Source organism: Rhinoraja longicauda, chromosome 11, assembly GCF_053455715.1.
Source record: "Rhinoraja longicauda isolate Sanriku21f chromosome 11, sRhiLon1.1, whole genome shotgun sequence".
In the NCBI taxonomy this organism is placed as follows: domain Eukaryota; kingdom Metazoa; phylum Chordata; class Chondrichthyes; order Rajiformes; family Arhynchobatidae; genus Rhinoraja; species Rhinoraja longicauda.
Window position 1 is genome coordinate 49,019,200 of NC_135963.1, and position 18,308 is coordinate 49,037,507.

General features: G+C 40.8%; 1 protein-coding gene across 5 annotated transcripts in view; it reads left to right on the top strand.

Moving 5' to 3' along the window:
* Positions 1–17,508, top strand: part of soat1 (sterol O-acyltransferase 1) — a 55,293-nt gene extending 37,785 nt beyond the window's left edge. For all 5 annotated transcript variants that reach the window (XM_078407628.1, XM_078407627.1, XM_078407629.1 and 2 more), the window contains exons 5-16: positions 358–417; positions 1,018–1,125; positions 2,622–2,904; positions 5,627–5,702; positions 7,633–7,717; positions 8,879–8,924; positions 9,956–10,085; positions 10,945–11,042; positions 12,555–12,653; positions 13,632–13,767; positions 15,327–15,472; positions 15,787–17,508. In XM_078407628.1, the coding sequence (XP_078263754.1) occupies positions 358–417; positions 1,018–1,125; positions 2,622–2,904; positions 5,627–5,702; positions 7,633–7,717; positions 8,879–8,924; positions 9,956–10,085; positions 10,945–11,042; positions 12,555–12,653; positions 13,632–13,767; positions 15,327–15,472; positions 15,787–15,843 (1,324 nt within the window). In that variant the 3' untranslated portion in view covers positions 15,844–17,508. The remainder of the gene's footprint in view (positions 1–357; positions 418–1,017; positions 1,126–2,621; positions 2,905–5,626; positions 5,703–7,632; positions 7,718–8,878; positions 8,925–9,955; positions 10,086–10,944; positions 11,043–12,554; positions 12,654–13,631; positions 13,768–15,326; positions 15,473–15,786) is intronic.
* The last annotated feature ends 800 nt before the right edge of the window (positions 17,509–18,308 follow it).

Genomic DNA, 18,308 nt, shown 5'->3' on the forward strand with positions numbered 1-18,308 from the left:
GAATGACAGGATAACTTCATGCATTGATATTGAACTTTCTTTTTCTACTGTATTGGGGATTGTTGCTCCCTCCAGGGTGCTGGTTTAAAAAAAAAAAATAGAAATAGAAACTATAACCAAAATATATTCACTTGGAAACCCTGGAGAAAAGGTGTGATGAAAAATAGCAATTAATTTGTGATGAAATGTGAATTTGTTTTTTTAACTTTCAGTTTAATAATCCAGCTTCTCATGGCACTAGTTCTTAATTTTCTTTGCTGTCTGGATAACCAAATATTTTTTTGGACATATTTTTGATTGGCTGGATTACATGATGTGCAATTGAGCTTTAATTACTGCCGACTGATCTTGTTACAGACAGGCAAGGGCACCCCCAGAAAAGGGAAAACACTTCATGTCACGTCGGTCGCTGCTTGAGTGAGTATGAGTTTTATATATATATATTTTTAGATTTAGATTCTACAGCGCGGAAACAGGCCCTTTCGGCCCACCAAGTCCGCGCCGCCCAGCGATCCCCGCACATTAACACTATCCTACACACACCAGGGCCAATTTTTACATTTACCCAGTCGATTAACCTACAAACCTGCACGTCTTTGGAGTGTGGGAGGAAACCGAAGATCTCGGAGAAAACCCACGCAGGTCACGGGGAGAACGTACAAACTCCAAACAGATGGCGCCCGTAGTCAGGATCGAACCTGAGTCTCCGGCGCTGCATTCGCTGTAAGGCAGCAACTCTACCGCTGCGCCACCGTGCCGCCCATGTGGTGCTCTTTCAGCTGTTGACATTGGAAGGATTGATAAACGCAGAGATGCCAAGTCTTAATAAAGTTGGATTGGGAGTTGTAATTTTGGTCGTTTAGATATGGGCTTTCCTGCACTTTTGACATTGTTTTGAATTCCTGAAGTTTGTGTTCGTGCAATTTTAGTATTTTTCGAGCTGATTGCTCATTGTGTTTTATCGGTGTAAGTGTAATAAATCTCCTGTCCAGCCATATTTCTCTTGCTTTCCCACAGTGAACTCTTCCAAGTGAATCACATCCGGACAATTTATCACATGTTCATCGCTTTACTCATTCTGTTCATAGTCAGTACCTTGGTGATGGACTTCATTGATGAAGGAAGGTAAGAATCCTGGAGGATGTAGTACAGAAAAGACATACTTTAAAAATGTAGATTATTTATTTCTAAGTACTTGTCTAAATGAAAATAACAGAAATTAAAATGCTGAAGGGCACTAGAGTCCAATACCTCTCAAATATTTTGAAGATTGCAAGCAATGTCACTTTTAATCACTGAATTAGTAGAGGTTGAAGATTGAATTGAGGAGACACCACTAGCAATCTAAGCCAAATGTATTTTTCAGCATGCATTTTCCTACCTGAATATTTGCTTCACATTTTAACTGTAAACAAGAAGACGATGCCAATTAGCTTGGTATTTGTAGACTTTTTGCTTCTAACTTCTTAAATTGGAAGCTGTGCACGGCAATGGTACACTGAGTTGCCTATTGTATGTAGTCAGCATTGGATGCCGCCTGTAACGGTGCCATAAGAATTTTGCAATAAGATGCAGACAAGCCGTTGAACGGGCATTAGCTGAGAAGGTTGTTGGCTGCAACCTCCCCCCCCCCCCCCCCCCCCCCCCCCCCCCATCGACGAACTGTACACTGCAAGGGCCAGGAAGCAAGCGGGCAAGATCATCTCTCACCCTGGCCACAAACTCTTTGAAGCACTTCCCTCTGGAAGGTGACTTTGGACAGTCCAAGCTGCCACAGCTAGACATAAAAACAGCTTTATTCCACGAGCAGTAGCTCTACTCAACAACCAAAAGTCTATAGCCTCCTTTTGCTCTGATATTTTATTTCATTCTTCACATGTTTATATTATAATGTTTTATTCTTAAATGTTTACTGTATATCGTGTTGTTACTTGCGAGCACCAAGGCAAATTCCTTGTATGTATACATGTCTAATAAAATGTATTCATTTCAATTCAATTCTAGTTTCTATTCCTTGCAGAAATACAAATGTGACTAACCATATTTGAAATAGTTTGTTAGATTTTAGTAGGCAGCATTGAATTCAAATTGTTGACAAAATTCCATTCAATCAAGGTGATATTTTGCACCTGTTCAAGCACCAAGGCATTGTGTTAATGTCTATTACTAATATCTTATCAAAAATTTCATAGTGCCTTTCCCAAGTAATACATCTTATTTAATAGATAACCAAAATAAGACATGCACCCATTTTAAATACATCTTTGGATAAACCCAACTGTGACAGCATACAATATTCATCTAAGTGTAGCAAAGAAAACTGCAGATGCTGGTTTAAATCAAAGGTAGACACAAAATGCTGGAGTAACTCAACGGGTCAGGCAGCATCTCTGGAGAGAAGGAATGGGTGACGTATCGTGTCGAGGCCCTTCTTCAGAGTCTGATTCCTTCTGTCCAGAGATGCTGCCTGACCCGTTGAGTTACTCCAGCATTTTGTGTCTGTCTTCGATTTAAACCAGCATCTGCAGTTTTTCTCCTAAATGTAATGTTACATTGTACAGGGACATCTAATATGCTGATCTTTGTTTTCTGAAGTATTATTAATTTTTCTTGTATTGCAGGCTGGTGCTGAACTTTGATTTATTGGTTTACGCCTTTGGGAGATTCCCAATTGTCATTTCCACATGGCTTTGTATGTTTCTGTCGACACTTCTCGTTCCATATGGCTTATTTCTCCAGTGGGCATCTGGGTACCAGGCAACAAAGCACAGGGTTCTGAGGACATTGTTCTTTGGTGCATTGTTTGTGTTATTTCAGACACTAGGCCTGTGGGCCGCGCCACTCTATACTGTCATCCATTTTCATCTACCTCCTGCCTCCCGCTTCATTGTTATCTTGGAACAGGTAGGTAATTTTTGGATCTTCTAAAATGATCGTTTATCTCAATAAAATCTTTTGTGTTTTAATTCGGGTTGAAGGGGCTCTCTCCTGGAACTTGTACTTTTCCAAAAAACATGGCCATTTGGTCAGAGTCTTCTGATCAATGGAATGTATATCTAGCAACATTGGTATCCATATGTCTCAATGTTAGGGGCATGAAGTCCACGTTGGAGAAAGATTTAATGACATGTAAAATATCTGAATTAGGCTTCCAACAACTAATCTTAGAAAAAATTGAGAAGGCTGGTGGTCAGTTGCCATTCATGACTATCTGGAGAGACATTGGAGTAGGTATTGTCCATCCACTGAGGGTCATTCTTGTAAACATATGTTCCATTAATTAGAGATATTGTAGTGTCTCGTAATGATGGTTGCCATCAGAAATACCTTGAGCTAGCTTGACCTGGCTGGTTAACTGCCAAGCAGCTGCATTTGCCATATTGCAAATTCCACCATCTACTTCAACTACATGAGTAGTAATTAAACAGCAGCCGTACAATTTGATTAATTCAGAACTTCCCCATTTCATTTCACAAAACAAAAGGTCGAATTCTAACTAGCTTGGAAGAGCAAACCAAAGATCTCAAAATAAAACGGTGGTCAAGAAATAAAAATGGGGTATTTCAGAGGAAAGTGCACTAGTCTTGTGCAAATGAGGAATTCACTACCTACCACAAGAAACGATATGAAGTTAAAAAAGTGGATGCATTTTGAGGGGTAGTTTCTTCATCTTGAAGAAGAAAATGGACAGTTATGAGACTGCATTAGTTGACCTTCCATCTACCTCATTGGATACCATTTGAATTATTTTTATTGGACTTTATCGTGCACTAAATGTTGTACCCTTTTATCCTTTATCTGAACACTGTGGATGGCTTGATTATAATCATGTGACAATAATAATCTAAACTAAGATAGGTTGAGGTTTGAGTGGTTTAGAAAAGATATTTCTGTGCCAGATTCTATGTAGATCTGCTTTCACTCACTGAAGTTTTGTGAGATTTTTAAAACATTAAATAGAATGAACTGTGGTTACTCCAGAATAGATCTCTCCTATCATGGCAGATTCTAAGTACCTATTAGAGGATATTTTGTTTTATTCCAAATAAAATTGCGTTTGCCACAAAGTAATGCAATGAAATTTACCACTATATTCCACAGCAAATGCAAGATCATCACACTAACCAAAAGAATGTGTAGCTTTGAGGCTGGATTTTCACAAAGCTATTTTGATGACCTAATACCTTCTAAAGAAGTGCAAAAGAAATAGGAAGGAAACGAGTTTATTCTCCCCCCTTCCCCAACACATTACTTTCCCTTATTTCCCATTTTCCCTGCACTGTTTCTTTGGAACTAATAACTGTTCACTTATTTTTTCACACGTGAATTGCCCAAAACACTGTATTTCCAGGAATTCCTGGCACCCGCTTTGCATTATTGATGATCTGCAGAGAATGTGCCACAGATTTATTCGCTGCCTCTTCCAACTTGACCACAAGGTGGCAAGTGCCACAAGTTCATTCAAAGAGTGCACTCACTGGAATCGGTAGCGCCTACTCTGAAGTCTTTGAGTTCTAACGGCCACGGTGGCGCAGCGGTAGAGTTGCTGCCTTGCAGCGCAGGAGACCCGGGTTTGGTCCTGACTACGGGTGCTGTCTGTGGAGTTTGTACGTTCTCCCCGTGACCTGCGTGGGTTTTCTCCGAGATCTTCGGTTTCCTCCCACACTCCAAAGACGTACAGGTTTGTAGGTTATTTGGCTTGGTTTGTGTGTGAATTGTCCCTCGTGTGTGTAGGATAGTTTTAATGTGCGGGGATTGCTGGTCGGCGCGGATTCGGTGGGCCGAAGGGCCTGTTTCCGCGCTGTATCTCTACATTAAAACTAAATTAATTATGAATGGTTGATGCTCCTCATTTGCATTCCATGATCAACTGTGAATGTATCTCGGATAAGATGAGGCAAGCTGGATGGTATTGCTCATGTAGCAATCTTTTACCTGTTTGCATAATATCTCCCAAGTCAGAATGCGTGGTTAGCCGATAGGGATTGTATATTAAATAATCTCAAGTTTTCTGTTGTCCCACCTCGATGTGATGATACCAGTCAACTTCCCAGATTGTTCTCTTCTGAAGGGTTACAACCCAAAATGTTGCCTGTACATTCCCCCAACAAGCACTGCCTGACCCGGGTCACTTCCAACATTTGCAGTTTCATGCCCCCACAATGCCTCCTGTTTTGAGTATTGGCAAAATGAACACTTGTTGGACATCTGTAAGTTTGGATGATGACAAAATCAGCTGCATTGATAGATTTACAGACTGGACCAGTGAAGGCTCTCTGAGTTGCTTCCCTGAAGGTTGTGTAAACTAACAATCTTTTTTGTTTCATGGGTGTCATCGTTTCAGTCATTGATCTGAGCTCTTGCCCATAACGTGCTTTCAGCGATGCTTTTGTCACTTATCCATTTGTTGCCAATTGCATCTTTGCTATCCTTGCAGACGAGGATAGAAATAAAAAATACACGTGCAACCTCGATCAAAATTAAATTTACTCCACATTAATGGAGATTGAAACCAGTTTGCACGTTTAGGAAGGCAAATCCAAAGTGTTTGAGGTCTCTTGCAATACTGCTACATCATCTGGGTTGGAGATTTGTGGTTGTTAATGTTGAGTTTTGATTTTATTAGGTCCGCCTGATGATGAAAGCCCATTCCTTCATACGGGAGAATTTCAGCGCAGTTGCAGTGAACAGAGAGAAAAATGGTGAATGTGAATATTTTGTCGTGCATTTTGATATTTGTTGACTTGAGCTAACAACCCAGGATGGGAAGATAGCGAAACCTTGAGATAGTCACTGAAGTGATTTACAGGGTGAATAGCACCCCGTAACATTTTGTGCTGTAACTTGAGTTTAGCCCAATTTGCTCCCCTGTTCAATACTGGGGTGTACATATCTGATCCCAAATCTTAACTTAATAGTAGCACAGATTTAATTCCCTCTGGAGATGCAATTTATTTTCCTCCCACCTCCCTCACTCTGGGACGTTCTTGTCCACTGCTTGATGCATTTTGCAAATAATCCACAATGCCAGTTAAATTTAAAAAGTAGAACAATTCTAGCACTTTACAAAAAAAATCTTTTACAAAACATTTAAATTTAAAAAAAGTTTTGACTTTTTCTGCATATTAAACCAATATATTAAGGGAGGCTGTGATCTAAAATGTTCTTTCCATTGGTAGAGCATTTCTCCAAAGAACATGTAGAGGTTTTGTGGCAGAACGAGTCAAGCAATGCTGCAAGGGCAAAGACGTATCTAATAGTTCAGCCTGAATGACGATTACTGTTTTGTAATGTTTTTCCATGCACACAGTAGCTGTCACAAGGTCACATCTAGTCAAGTCATCTTGGCAAACATGTGATACACGATAGTAAACCCATGATTTTAACCAGCATCTGCAGTTTATTTTCCTACACATTTTTCCGCTCCACTGCAAATTCTCCTCAAGGTATGTTAACTTTGAAGAAGTTCTCCTCTTCTTTTCGACGAGAGTTTAGCAACATCCTCTCTCACTGCTCCCCTTCTGTGATTCCTCCTGCCCTCTGAAAGCTGAAGAAGGGTCTCAACCCGAAACGTTACCCATCCTTCTCTCCCGAGATGCTGCCTGACCCGCTGCGTTACTCCAGCATTTTGTGTCTACCTATAGTAAACCGTCGTTGTAACGGACCTTCGGGGGGGGGGTGGTGGGTGGAGGAGGAGGAGAATGGTGGCCAAGGTGATGGGAGGTGGTGGAGGAGAGGGGGGTGAGGAGAGGCCAAGTGGACACAGCATTGGCCAACAGAAAGAAGTGGTAGCTGGTGATAGGGGAGGGAGCCTTGTAGTGACCACAAGCCCTGTAGTTGGCAGCGGCCTGAAGAAAGCGGTGTCCCCAGGGATTACATTGTGAACAACAACAACAGCTACATCAACTGGACCATGCCATGGGTGAACAAGGGCATGATGATGCGCCTTGCCAGCCAGGGTGGAGTCAGCAGGTCTGTCCACTATAACCAAAATCCGTTATAAAGGCGTCCGTTACAACGAGCGTTTACTGTATACCCAAAACCTTTGAACTGAATGTTTTAAAGAAATATTCCGAAAGCTCTGGCGCAATAGTTTCCTGCATCTGCAGTTCCTTGTTCCCCGTACTGTGGAGTTTGGAGAGAATAAAACCTAAAATGGCTGACGTTGAGTGTGTGCAACAGTTTTGCCAATGGAGAAAATATTTTTTACTGCATCCATTGCTTTCACATTTCACAGTGTGACTTTCTTGCAGTCATGGATTTGCATCTGTGCTTTATATGATTACATAAGGAAGCTCTGAGCTCTCAAATTGCACGGCTAATTGCTCATTGTGGTAGGCCTAATCTAATTGGCATCTGATTCTGCAAGAGCAGCAATAACGCTATGTACTTTAATGATATATTTCATGTTCCCTTTGATATTTACCTCACTGTAAGCTGCCCCAGTTGTACACTAAATTGTTTTGTGAAACAAGCTGACACAGGAATTGGAAGTGAGCAAAAATGACCAATATAGAAAAACTAGTGCGACAGTTTTTGTACGTTAATGGGATGTAAAGCTTAATATTGCACAATATATTAATTTACAAGATGCATTTAACCCATTACTGAAAACACGAATCCTCTTTACAGGTGACGTGCTGCCGCCACCACAATTCTCCCATTACCTCTACTTCCTTTTCGCTCCTACTCTCATCTATCGGGACAGCTATCCAAGGTAAGTGCATTCTGACCACTTTCTGCCAACTGGTCTACTTGATGTTCTTGACCTAATATTCATGCGGAGAATTGGTAGTCTTCTGAAGTATTGCTTTAATTTTGCATCAGATGATCAGAATTCAACAGGTCAAACTTGTTCTGATTAATTTAGATGAATTGTACCTCGACTCCATAGACATTCTTTGATTATCCTTGCCAATAAACATTTTATTACGGTATAATGTCAAGCTTTAAATTATTTGACATTCCAAAACATTTGGGAGAGTAAGTACCAATTTTTTTTTTTTAAACAAGCATCCCCCTTCTATTTTGGTAACAGCAACTTAGTGAAAGTGTAAAAGCTTGTTAAAACAAAGATACCAGGTTTAGCAACTCTTGTCGAAGAGAGAAGAAGGGTCTCGACCCGAAACGTCACCCATTCCTTCTCACCTGAGATGCTGCCTGACCCGCTGAGTTACTCCAGCATTTTGTGTCTACCTTAGGAACTCTTGTGCTAGATACTAGATATTTTAATGCAAAGCTGCCAATTATTATTGTGGCTTGCTCAGTACTGTCCTTGTGATCCTCAAACCCAACTGTAACATCTGATGTTCACTACAATACTCCATGGTATAAAGATTTAGTTGTTTCCAGTATATCATATCATATCATATATATACAGCCGGAAACAGGCCTTTTCGGCCCTCCAAGTCCGTGCCGCCCAGTGATCCCCGTACATTAACACTATCCTACACCCACTAGGGACAATTTTTACATTTACCCAGCCAATTAACCTACATACCTGTACGTCTTTGGAGTGTGGGAGGAAACCGAAGATCTCGGAGAAAACCCACGCAGGTCACGGGGAGAACGTACAAACTCCTTACAGTGCAGCACCCGTAGTCAGGATCGAACCTGAGTCTCCGGCGCTGCATTCGCTGTAAAGCAGCAACTCTACCGCTGCGCTACCGTGCCGCCCATGCTTAGCTTGGGGGAAACTGGGACTGATATTGATATGTTGCGACCTTGACAGATTCTGGATTTTATAATGTGTAGAATTTATTTCTTAACATCTATACACACACTCTTCGAATTGAATAGAAATGTCAAGTAAAGGAATAGCATAAATCTTAAATTTATTAAACTCTATCTCTGATTAAAGTCTTTTCTTTTGGTGCAGGAATCCGACAATTAGATGGAGCTATGTTGCTACAAAATTTGCTCAGGTAAAGCTTTATGTGCATGGAGATATTTCTGAAACTCAAAGATTGCCTCATACATTGCATCCCTAAATGACCATAGTATTTAACGTCTCTGTTGGGTGTTTAAATTGTCATATGTATCAATCAATGAAATTCTTACTTGCAGCAGCTCAACGGGCACAAAAATGCAATACACGCAGATAAATATAATTAAATTTTCGGGGATTGGTACACTGCTACATATTTTTAAACTTAAGCTCTAAAAACAAAGAATAAAGTCATCTAAATTCTTGCTGCTCTATATGTGTGTTCAATGTCAGTGTACATGGTTTTTTCCCCCGTTTTTTTTCATATTTTCACTTTACTGTATTACAGTTTATCCTTGTTATTTTATGCACATAGAAAAAATAATGCATTTGGTAATGTACCTCCATATTTTAAAGTCTAAAAAAAGCCTATTTTAGAGTTAATCCAATTAGCATTGTTTCCAGGAAGGCATCCTCAGTGCTAACTAAAGTACCAGTATAGAAAATAGACCTGTTTTGCTTATTTGACTTGCTTGACAAGTGAATAAAAACAGCTTGCTAACTAAATTGAATTATTTTTGTACTCGGTGAGTTTAAGTAGGTGAAGGTTGTTTTGTTGAGTTGTCGTGAGGCTGAGCACATCTTTTGCACAAAGCCAGATTCCAGCAAAGATCTGGATGGGGAGTTGGGTTGTGACGAGCGGTGTTTACACTGCCATCAGCGGCCATATTTTTCTTAAACAATGCTGAGATTGTGATTTAACATTATATGACTGAATCATTAAATTATATGACTGGCAGTCCACTCATTAATGCTTTGCCTAGAAGTAATACATTTATTGCCCATCCCATTTACAAGTGTCATTCTTGCCTTTGGCACAATATTATTTTTATGCATCTGGCTTCAGTAAATACCACCATGTATGTTTATGCTTTGCAGGTGACTGCTGTCATTTGGTTAAAAAGCATGAAGGCAGGGTTTTCAATTGACAATTTTCAGCTGATTTTTATTTTTGTAATTTTTTTTCAGGTTCTGGGCTGTCTATTTTATGCTTACTATATTTTTATGCGACTCTGTATCCCATTGTTCCGAAACATCAGCCGTGAGCCATTCAGCTTGAAAGTCCTGGTTCTTTGCATCTTCAACTCCATTTTACCAGGTAGAGATCATCCACGCGTACACACACACACACACACGCACACGCACACGCACACGCACGACATGTCGGTTGCAGCAAGTGTTTATTGTCAACAATGCTATATTTATGATTCTTCATCCAAAACAGAGCAACTGAAGCATTGGTATATTTGGTCCACGCTAAAAGTTGTCTGCCCACAAATGTGCTGTTGGCCTTCATTGAAAGCTGGAAATGGCCTGATAGGTTCAGTCAACAATTACACATGGATTACAGGTCTGATACAGGTGCACCTAGTATCTGGATTAGACTATTTAAATTATACCCTGCAGTTGAAAGTGGCACGTAAACTTACGTATTAACAGATGTACTTGGGAAATGTCTTCATCGTAGTAAACTGCTGTGCTTTATGTAGCATTAACAGTCAAGTTTGATAAGGAAAGATAAAAATGAGTGAATATATCTCAAGGGTGGCAGGAAAGGAGCAAGTCAAGGTCATGGGGAGATTTGAAAAGATTGATTTTGAAATTGCCATGTTAATTGTGAATCCATATGGGGGATGAGTCGGATCCAATGCATGAATAGGACTTGGTTGGACAAGGGCAGAGAAAGTTTGGGCACAGAGTTAGTCGTGTCTTGCGTGGCCATCGCATTGAATTATTTTCAGCCTTTTAGCCAAGGGTGGATCGAAGTAGAGGCTTCAACTCAAACTATAATGTATTTGGTACAGATTTTTGGACAATGAGATTTGAGATTCTCCACCATCCTGTTGTCATTGCAGGAATGGTGGTTTATGGGTCAAAGTAAAGAACTTTGCAAATGTACCTGTGACTCTGCCAGTTCTGGAAAATATCACTAGTTGTGTCCTGGTTTTATTTTTCAGGGGTACTTGTGCTGTTCCTGGCTTTCTTTGCATTCTTGCACTGCTGGCTCAATGCCTTTGCTGAAATGCTGCGGTTTGCTGACAGGATGTTCTATAAGGTGACTTAATTTGTGAAATTCTGGGAAGTATCTTTTGGTATTTATGGTTGCTTTCATTAGATTGTTGCTAAAAACTTAACTATTAGCAAAGAATTTAAAAAATGGAGGTGTCATGAACCAAATGTAGATACAAAATGCTGGAGTAACTCAGCGGGACAGGTAGCATCTCTGGAGAGAAAGAATGGGTAACGTTTTGGGTCGAGACCTTCAGACTGATGTCAGGGGAGTGGGCGGGACAGAGATAGAATGTAGTCGGAGACAGTAAGACTGGTGGGAGAACTGGGAAGGGGAAGGGATGGAGAGAGAGGGAAAGCAAGGGCTATTTTAAGTTAGAGAAGTCAATGTTCATACTGTTGGGGTGTAAGCTACCCAAGTGAAATATGAGGTGCTGTTCTTCCAATTTGCACTGGGCCTCACTGACAATGGAGGAGGCCCAGGACAGAAAGGTCAGATTGGGAATGGGAGAGGCAGGTAAAGTGCTGAGCGACCGGGAGATCAGGTAGGTTAAGGCGGACTGAGCGGAGGTGTTCAGCGAAACGATCACCGAGCCTGAGCTTGGTCTCGCCGATGTGCAAAAGTTGACACCTGGAACCGCGGATACAGTAGATGAGTTTAGAGGAGGTGCAAGTGAACATCTGCCTCACCTGGAAAGACTGTTGGGGTCCTTGGATGGAGTCGAGGTGGGAGGTAAAAGGACAGGTGTTACATCTCCTGCGGTTGCAGGGGAAAGTGCCTGGGGAGGGGGTGGTTTGGGTGGGAAGGGACGAGTTGGCCAGGGAGTTGCAGAGGGAACGGTCTCCGTGGAAAGCAGAAAGGGGTGGAGATGGGAAGATGTGGCCAGTAATGGGATCCCGTTCAGGTGGCGAAAATGTTGGAGGATTATATACTGCGATGGCTGATGGGGTGGAAGGTGAGGACAAGGAGGACTCTGTCCTTGTTGCGAATTGGGGGGGGGGGGGGGGAGTGACAGCAAGAGCGGAGCTGCGGGATATCGAGGAGACCCTAGTGAGAGCCTCGTCTATATTGGAAGAGGAGAACCCCCGTTTCCTAAAGAATGAGGACATCGATGATCTAGTATGGAAAACCAAATGCTGGCTCAAATATGCTGACTTCAATTTGCTGTTGGATTCCTGCAAATAGGTTCAGATGGAAAAAAAGGTGTTCCATGTCATTTATAATGAAGTAGGGTGGTGGTTTCTGGTTTTTGCACCTCGACACTTAATGATTTTGGATCTTGCTTACGTTGTGGAGAGCAAAGTAATAGCTGGCATTATTAACCAGTGGACTAAGAAAGGACGTTTACTTGTGAAGTACTATTTTGAAAGCAGATTAAGTTACTTTATTGAAATTATCTTCTAAATGTTAATCCTATTTTAACTAATAGAATTCTATATTATACAACATTTGGTTGTATTGCAAAACACGGAAGGGTTTTCCTTTGAAATTCTACATCAAAAGCCAATATAGTGTTTTGAATTGAGTCTTTTTTTTGTCTTGTTCATTTCCATTCAGGATTGGTGGAATTCCACATCATTTGCAAACTATTACCGCACTTGGAATGTAGTGGTTCATGACTGGCTGTACTATTACGCTTACAAAGACTTTCTCTGGGTAAGAAACTGCTTTGGTCTGCTGGATTTGTTTGAGGAACCAGGGAGAATCTGAATTACCTCTTTTGGTGCACTGTAATTCCCCCTTGATGAATTTTTAGTAGAAGGGCCAGATCTAGTGAGTGCACTTTTGTGATACCATTCATCAGAATGGAGAGAGCCTGAGGGACATGCAATGATCATTTGCAAAGGATTTACAATGCCAGGTAATACAAAATTACAAAAGAACTAGCATTTATTTGCCTAAAGTAGACACAAACTGCTGGAGAAGGAATGGGTGATGTTTCGGGCCTGAAGAAGGGTCTCGACCCGAAACGTCACCCACTCCTTCTCTCCAGAGATGCTGCCTGTTCCTCTGTACCATGGGTTTGTTGTGGTGGCTTCACATTCTAGTCCCTGGGGACAGGCCATTCATCAGGCAGCTGGCAATGACAAGATGTTCTCGGTCACTGTGGGGCTCCCTCCCTTCTCACCTGCTGCTGCTTCCAAAGCGGAGTATGTCGTTCGACTTTAGGGGTGGAGGCGAATGTGGAGGGAGCTGTAAAGAGGCAGATTGGGCAGAGCGACAGGAGGAGGAGGTGGCGGCGATCGTGCGGGGAGCTGACAAAACCACCATCAACCGGAAGAAGCAGGTGGGAGGGGAAGATGCACCACAGTGGCCCAGCGTGTCCTATCGCTTGCAGCGGCCTGAAGAAAGCACTATCCCCAGGGACTAAAATGTGAGTCACACCAACAGCCACATCGCTGGAACATGCGGTGGATGAAGGACTCACTGGTGCACCTTGTGAGTCAGGAATGGGGTCGGAAGCCAGGGCCATGATCGTATAACAGAGCTGACTTGATGGGTCGAAATGCCAAATTCCGCTTCTGTTTTATGGTTTTATGACTTTGGAGGAATTTGGGGCTTATCATTGCTGCCACTTGACCTTTTTTTCTTTGATGCCTGATTTAACCCAGTTCAACCTCCATCTATTTACAGTTATTCACCCACCGGTTTCGGGCTGCAGCCATGTTGTCAGTCTTCACAGTGTCTGCTGTGGTTCACGAATATGTGCTGGCCGTTTGCTTCGGTTTCTTCTATCCGGTGCTCTTCTGCTTGTTCATGTGTTTTGGAAGTGAGTACTTTTTTGATTTTTCCAAGTTTTCTCTTTAGTCATAGCAAGTACCAACCATTATCAATATATGATTGTTCAAGCACATTACTCTGAGGAATTAAGTTTTCTTTTCTCTCCCCCCCCCCCATTCAAATATTTGGAATTGTCATTAAAAAACTTTTTTTTGAAGAGTGGGGTGGGGAGGAATCTGTTTGTTTGCCCAGATACCAGTCATTGCACCACTACCAGCGCTGCTTTTAGATAAGATACTTCAAATCAAATGACTGAGTCTAAATGACATAGTTCCATACTGGAAGGAGCATTGACTCCATTAATTTACAAGGCTATTAAAATAAATGTTGATGCTTTCTTAATTCACAGGAACATAGAGATTTCCAGCAAAGGAGTCCACTAAGATTTTGAGCCACTAACCTTTGAATTCAACTAAAATGTGTCCATTTGGTTTCTTAATTTGTCTATTAATATTAGCTTCACAGTAGTTGGAGGATGATGACTGTTTTGAAGAGACATCATTTAAAGTATGCTGATTATTTTGTATTGTTTAGTACATCATTGTATTGTGATATTGAATGATATTTGAACTTGTCATAAAACAGACATTGTGACTCTTTGGCCTACAATGTCTGTGTCAAACACAATGCCAAGATAAACTAATCTCATCTGTCCGCATATGACCCAGATTCCTCCATTCCCTGCATATCCATGTGCCTATTCAAAAAGCCTCTTAAATGCAAATATTGTATCATCCTCCACTACCATTCCAGCCTGGCAGACACCCACCACCCTCTGTTTAAAAAAAAAAAAAAAAAAGACCTACCCTGAAAATCACCTTTTTCAATTTGCTCTTCTCACCTTAAAACTGTACCCTCTAGTCTTTGACATTTCCAATCCAATTTCCCCTCCAATTAAAAAAAAAACACGCTTGCCATTTATTTTCTTGCAGTGTGCACTTCAGTCTTCCAATAAGATATGAAAATGCATGATTTGGCTGGCATTCACATTTTTAGTTTAGAGATACAGCATGGATACAGGCCGTTCGGCCCACCGAGTCCACGCTGACAAGTGATCACCCATTCACGCTAGTTCTATGTTATCCCACTTTCTCATCCACTCCCCACCCACTAGGGATAATCTACAGAGGCCAATTAACCTACAAACCAGCATGCCTTTAGGATGTGGGAGAAAACCAAAGCACCCAGAAGAAACTCCCATGGTCGCACGGGAGAACGCGCAAAGTCCACACAGACAGCATCCGAGTTCAGGATTGAACCCGGGTCTCTGGCACTGAGGCTGCAGCTCTATCGGCTGTGCCATTGTGCTGCAAATGTTGCTGCATTTTTAAACGTTTGTTTTCCTATCCAGAAAGGAATCTGGTAGACACTCAAAAGTAGACACAAAAAAACTGCAAATGCTGTTTTACAAAAAAAGGCAAAATGCTGGAGGTCAGGCTGCTGTGTTACTTCAGCACTTTGTTCAATGCAGATTGCAGTCCGGGTACTTAATTGGTTTAAACAATCAGTCATTGTAAAGTAAACTTTTTTGATAAAATTGTTTTGCAGTGGCTTTCAATTTTGTTCTGCACGACCGTCGGAAAGGGCCTGTGTGGAACGTAGTGATGTGGACGTCACTGTTTCTGGGCCAGGGAATGATAGTATGTCTATACTCACAGGAGTGGTATGCCCAGCAGCACTGTCCCCTGACAAATGTAAGTCCAGGTGTGAAAATGAACATGAAAGATTTACTCTGAAAATTAGACAGATGTATGATGGCTTTGATTAAAGGGGTGGATTCCAACAAGTTACCTTTCATTTGACTGGGTCTTTGTCTGGAGATGAAGTGAAAACACCAATCTCGCAACCTTTTAAAACAATTGGCAGCAATCAGGTTTTCTCATTAAATTTAGAAATCCAGTCACAATCTTGATGTCCCTTCAAATCTGATGACTCGGCTTCATGTTGTTGAGATATTTTGGTCAATGTCATGCAGTCGTCTAAAAATTGAAATATTTCTTCTTTGCAGCCGTCCTTTTTGGAACTGTTGAAGCCTCGTTCTTGGACATGCCGCTTACACTCATAATGGATAGAAGCTTGTGTTCCCGTGTCTACAGAAAGCTGGGAACTGTACCACCGGATTGTGGCAGCACCTTTCGTAAACCAAATGAATGTTTCTCTTTCACCGGATAGTGCCTGCATCTTGTTCTGTTGTGGGTTTTGGTCATAGAGCTGGATATTTTTCTGAAAGATTAACCACAGGACAAATGTCAATTTAGTGCTACACATACTGTAAGTATTCACCCTCTGTGTTTAGAGGTGGGAGGAATGCCAGAAATAAAAAACATTGACTGAAGAAGAGGGACCTCAACATCTTTTAAATACATTTTTTCCTCTCCCTGCTATCCTCTCCCCACAACCATACAGAAAGTGATGAAACTGTTAAATTTGACGGTTTACATGTGAATATATATGTTGTATATGCACAAACATGTTTACCGATATGTATCATTTTATAATTCGATACCGCAATGCAAAGTTAAAGCAGGAATAACTTCCTGGTTTCATGCTGTAATGTATTTTGTGCCACAAAGAATGATTGCCAGATTTGCAGTTAGCATTCCTATTGTTAGGTTCCTTAACTTGTTTAGTCAACACTTGTGGAGAGAGAAAACTGTTACCGTTTCAGGCCAGTAACCATAAAAGAGGTGATGCTGAGCATTTCCAGTAATTTCTATTTATTTTCACAATGCTAGTCAGACCCCCTGAACAAATGTTTTTCCTCGCAAGCCAGGCTATTGGGGCCAATTAAAATGCTCTCAATGACATTCCAATCGGGACACTGGGAATGAAAGGGGGACCTTCTCTATAAGTTGTTTACTTTTAAGCTGGGTTTAGTTTGATAGATTTCCCCAAAAAATGGATGGGAAACGGTATTTACTCTTGGTGTTGGTTAATAACTTAATTATCAAGAATGCAAATTATGGACTTGAGCATCAGTTTGAGAAGAAACAAGTATTCTGCTTATAATGGCTCTTGCAGCATTCAGTATGTGCTCTGATTTTGCACTGGTGGATTCTCACTTGATTATTCACCTTGGGACAAAAGAAGTAATTGTTGAACCTGTTAAATGAAAGGACAGTGCTTATCAACAAAACCGTTTCAGCAAAAATGGATTCCGTATTAAAGTTGTCTTCAGAATTTCAAAATCCTCTGCCTGTTTCTGTGACAATAACCAATTAGAAACAAGAATATACCATCCTGAATCTAATGTAATAAGTTTTGACATCATCACTGTGTTCAATGAAGTGATAAACTTGTGCATTGTGCAGTGGATTTTGATTATGAATCCAGACACTGATAATCCTGTAAATCATGTAAAGAAGTCCATAAATTGAGCTGTGAACTGAGAAACAATGGTGGCTGGTTATTATAACTAACATTTATATGCATTTTATTGTATTTTTCTGTACTTTGTTCTGTTAATTGAATTATTAGATTGTAAGCCTATAAATTGAAATACATAATAAACTGGAACACCAACACCCTTATCTTTTCACTCTTCTCTGTAAAGAGGCGTTTCACGAACCAAGATTACTTTTTAGAAATATAAGTTTGCATAGCGCCACACTGTATCTAGCCCAGAAAAGGATTTCAATTTTGAGGTCTTTCCTCTTTAACTTACCCCAGTGTTGGTGATGCACTTCCCTTGTGTTCCCCAAAGCAGACCAAAACTGGAACACTTGAGCCTCTGCTGCCTTTGTAAAATGTCTTGTTTGTGTTTCTCGATGCAGAATCTTGGCCAAACTGGTTTGTTGTTTGTCAGTCCAAGTAGTCCCTGGCGTATTGTAGATAAAGCCTTGATTAAAATCCTAATGATGAAAGATGCCGATCCAAGAAATGATTTCTGCAGAAAAAAATATAAGCAATTATTTAATTAAAATCTCTTGTATGTAATGTTAAATTGACGAAGTTCCACCTAGCCTTTTTGTCCTTCCTGCTGGTTATGTGGTGAATAGATCTTGTACAATAGGTTAAAGTATAAGTCCTGTTGCTTTCAATAGCAAAATACTCTAGCTATGGATTTCACTACAATTCTGCAATGAAAGATCCTGTGCCAAAATGTTTTTCTTTGTGTATCTTTGAGTGGATCTTGAACTTTACTAGTAAATTCTTAATTAATGTTTTTGCAGATTGGATTACATCCCTCATCCTGCCCCTAACTCAGCTGAACTCTGCTTAGACCTGCCAAACTTTAATTTCTCTTTGGAGTGCTTTGATTTTTAATTGTAGCTAGGTGATGAATGGATTTGGGGCTGGTTCCCTGAACTGAACTGACAAGTGAAGCATTCTTTCTGTCTGTAGATTTGTTTTCACTGTGTAGAATGCATCAGATTGAAGTCATGCCAGGGTGGAGAAGAGTTACTTATAACCATAATTGGATATCATGTTGCATATTCGAACATATTAATTGGATAACTTTTTTGTCAAAGAAGCTATTTGTAACAAATCTAATTTGGACACTGCAACTTCAACGTTTTCCAAATTGAT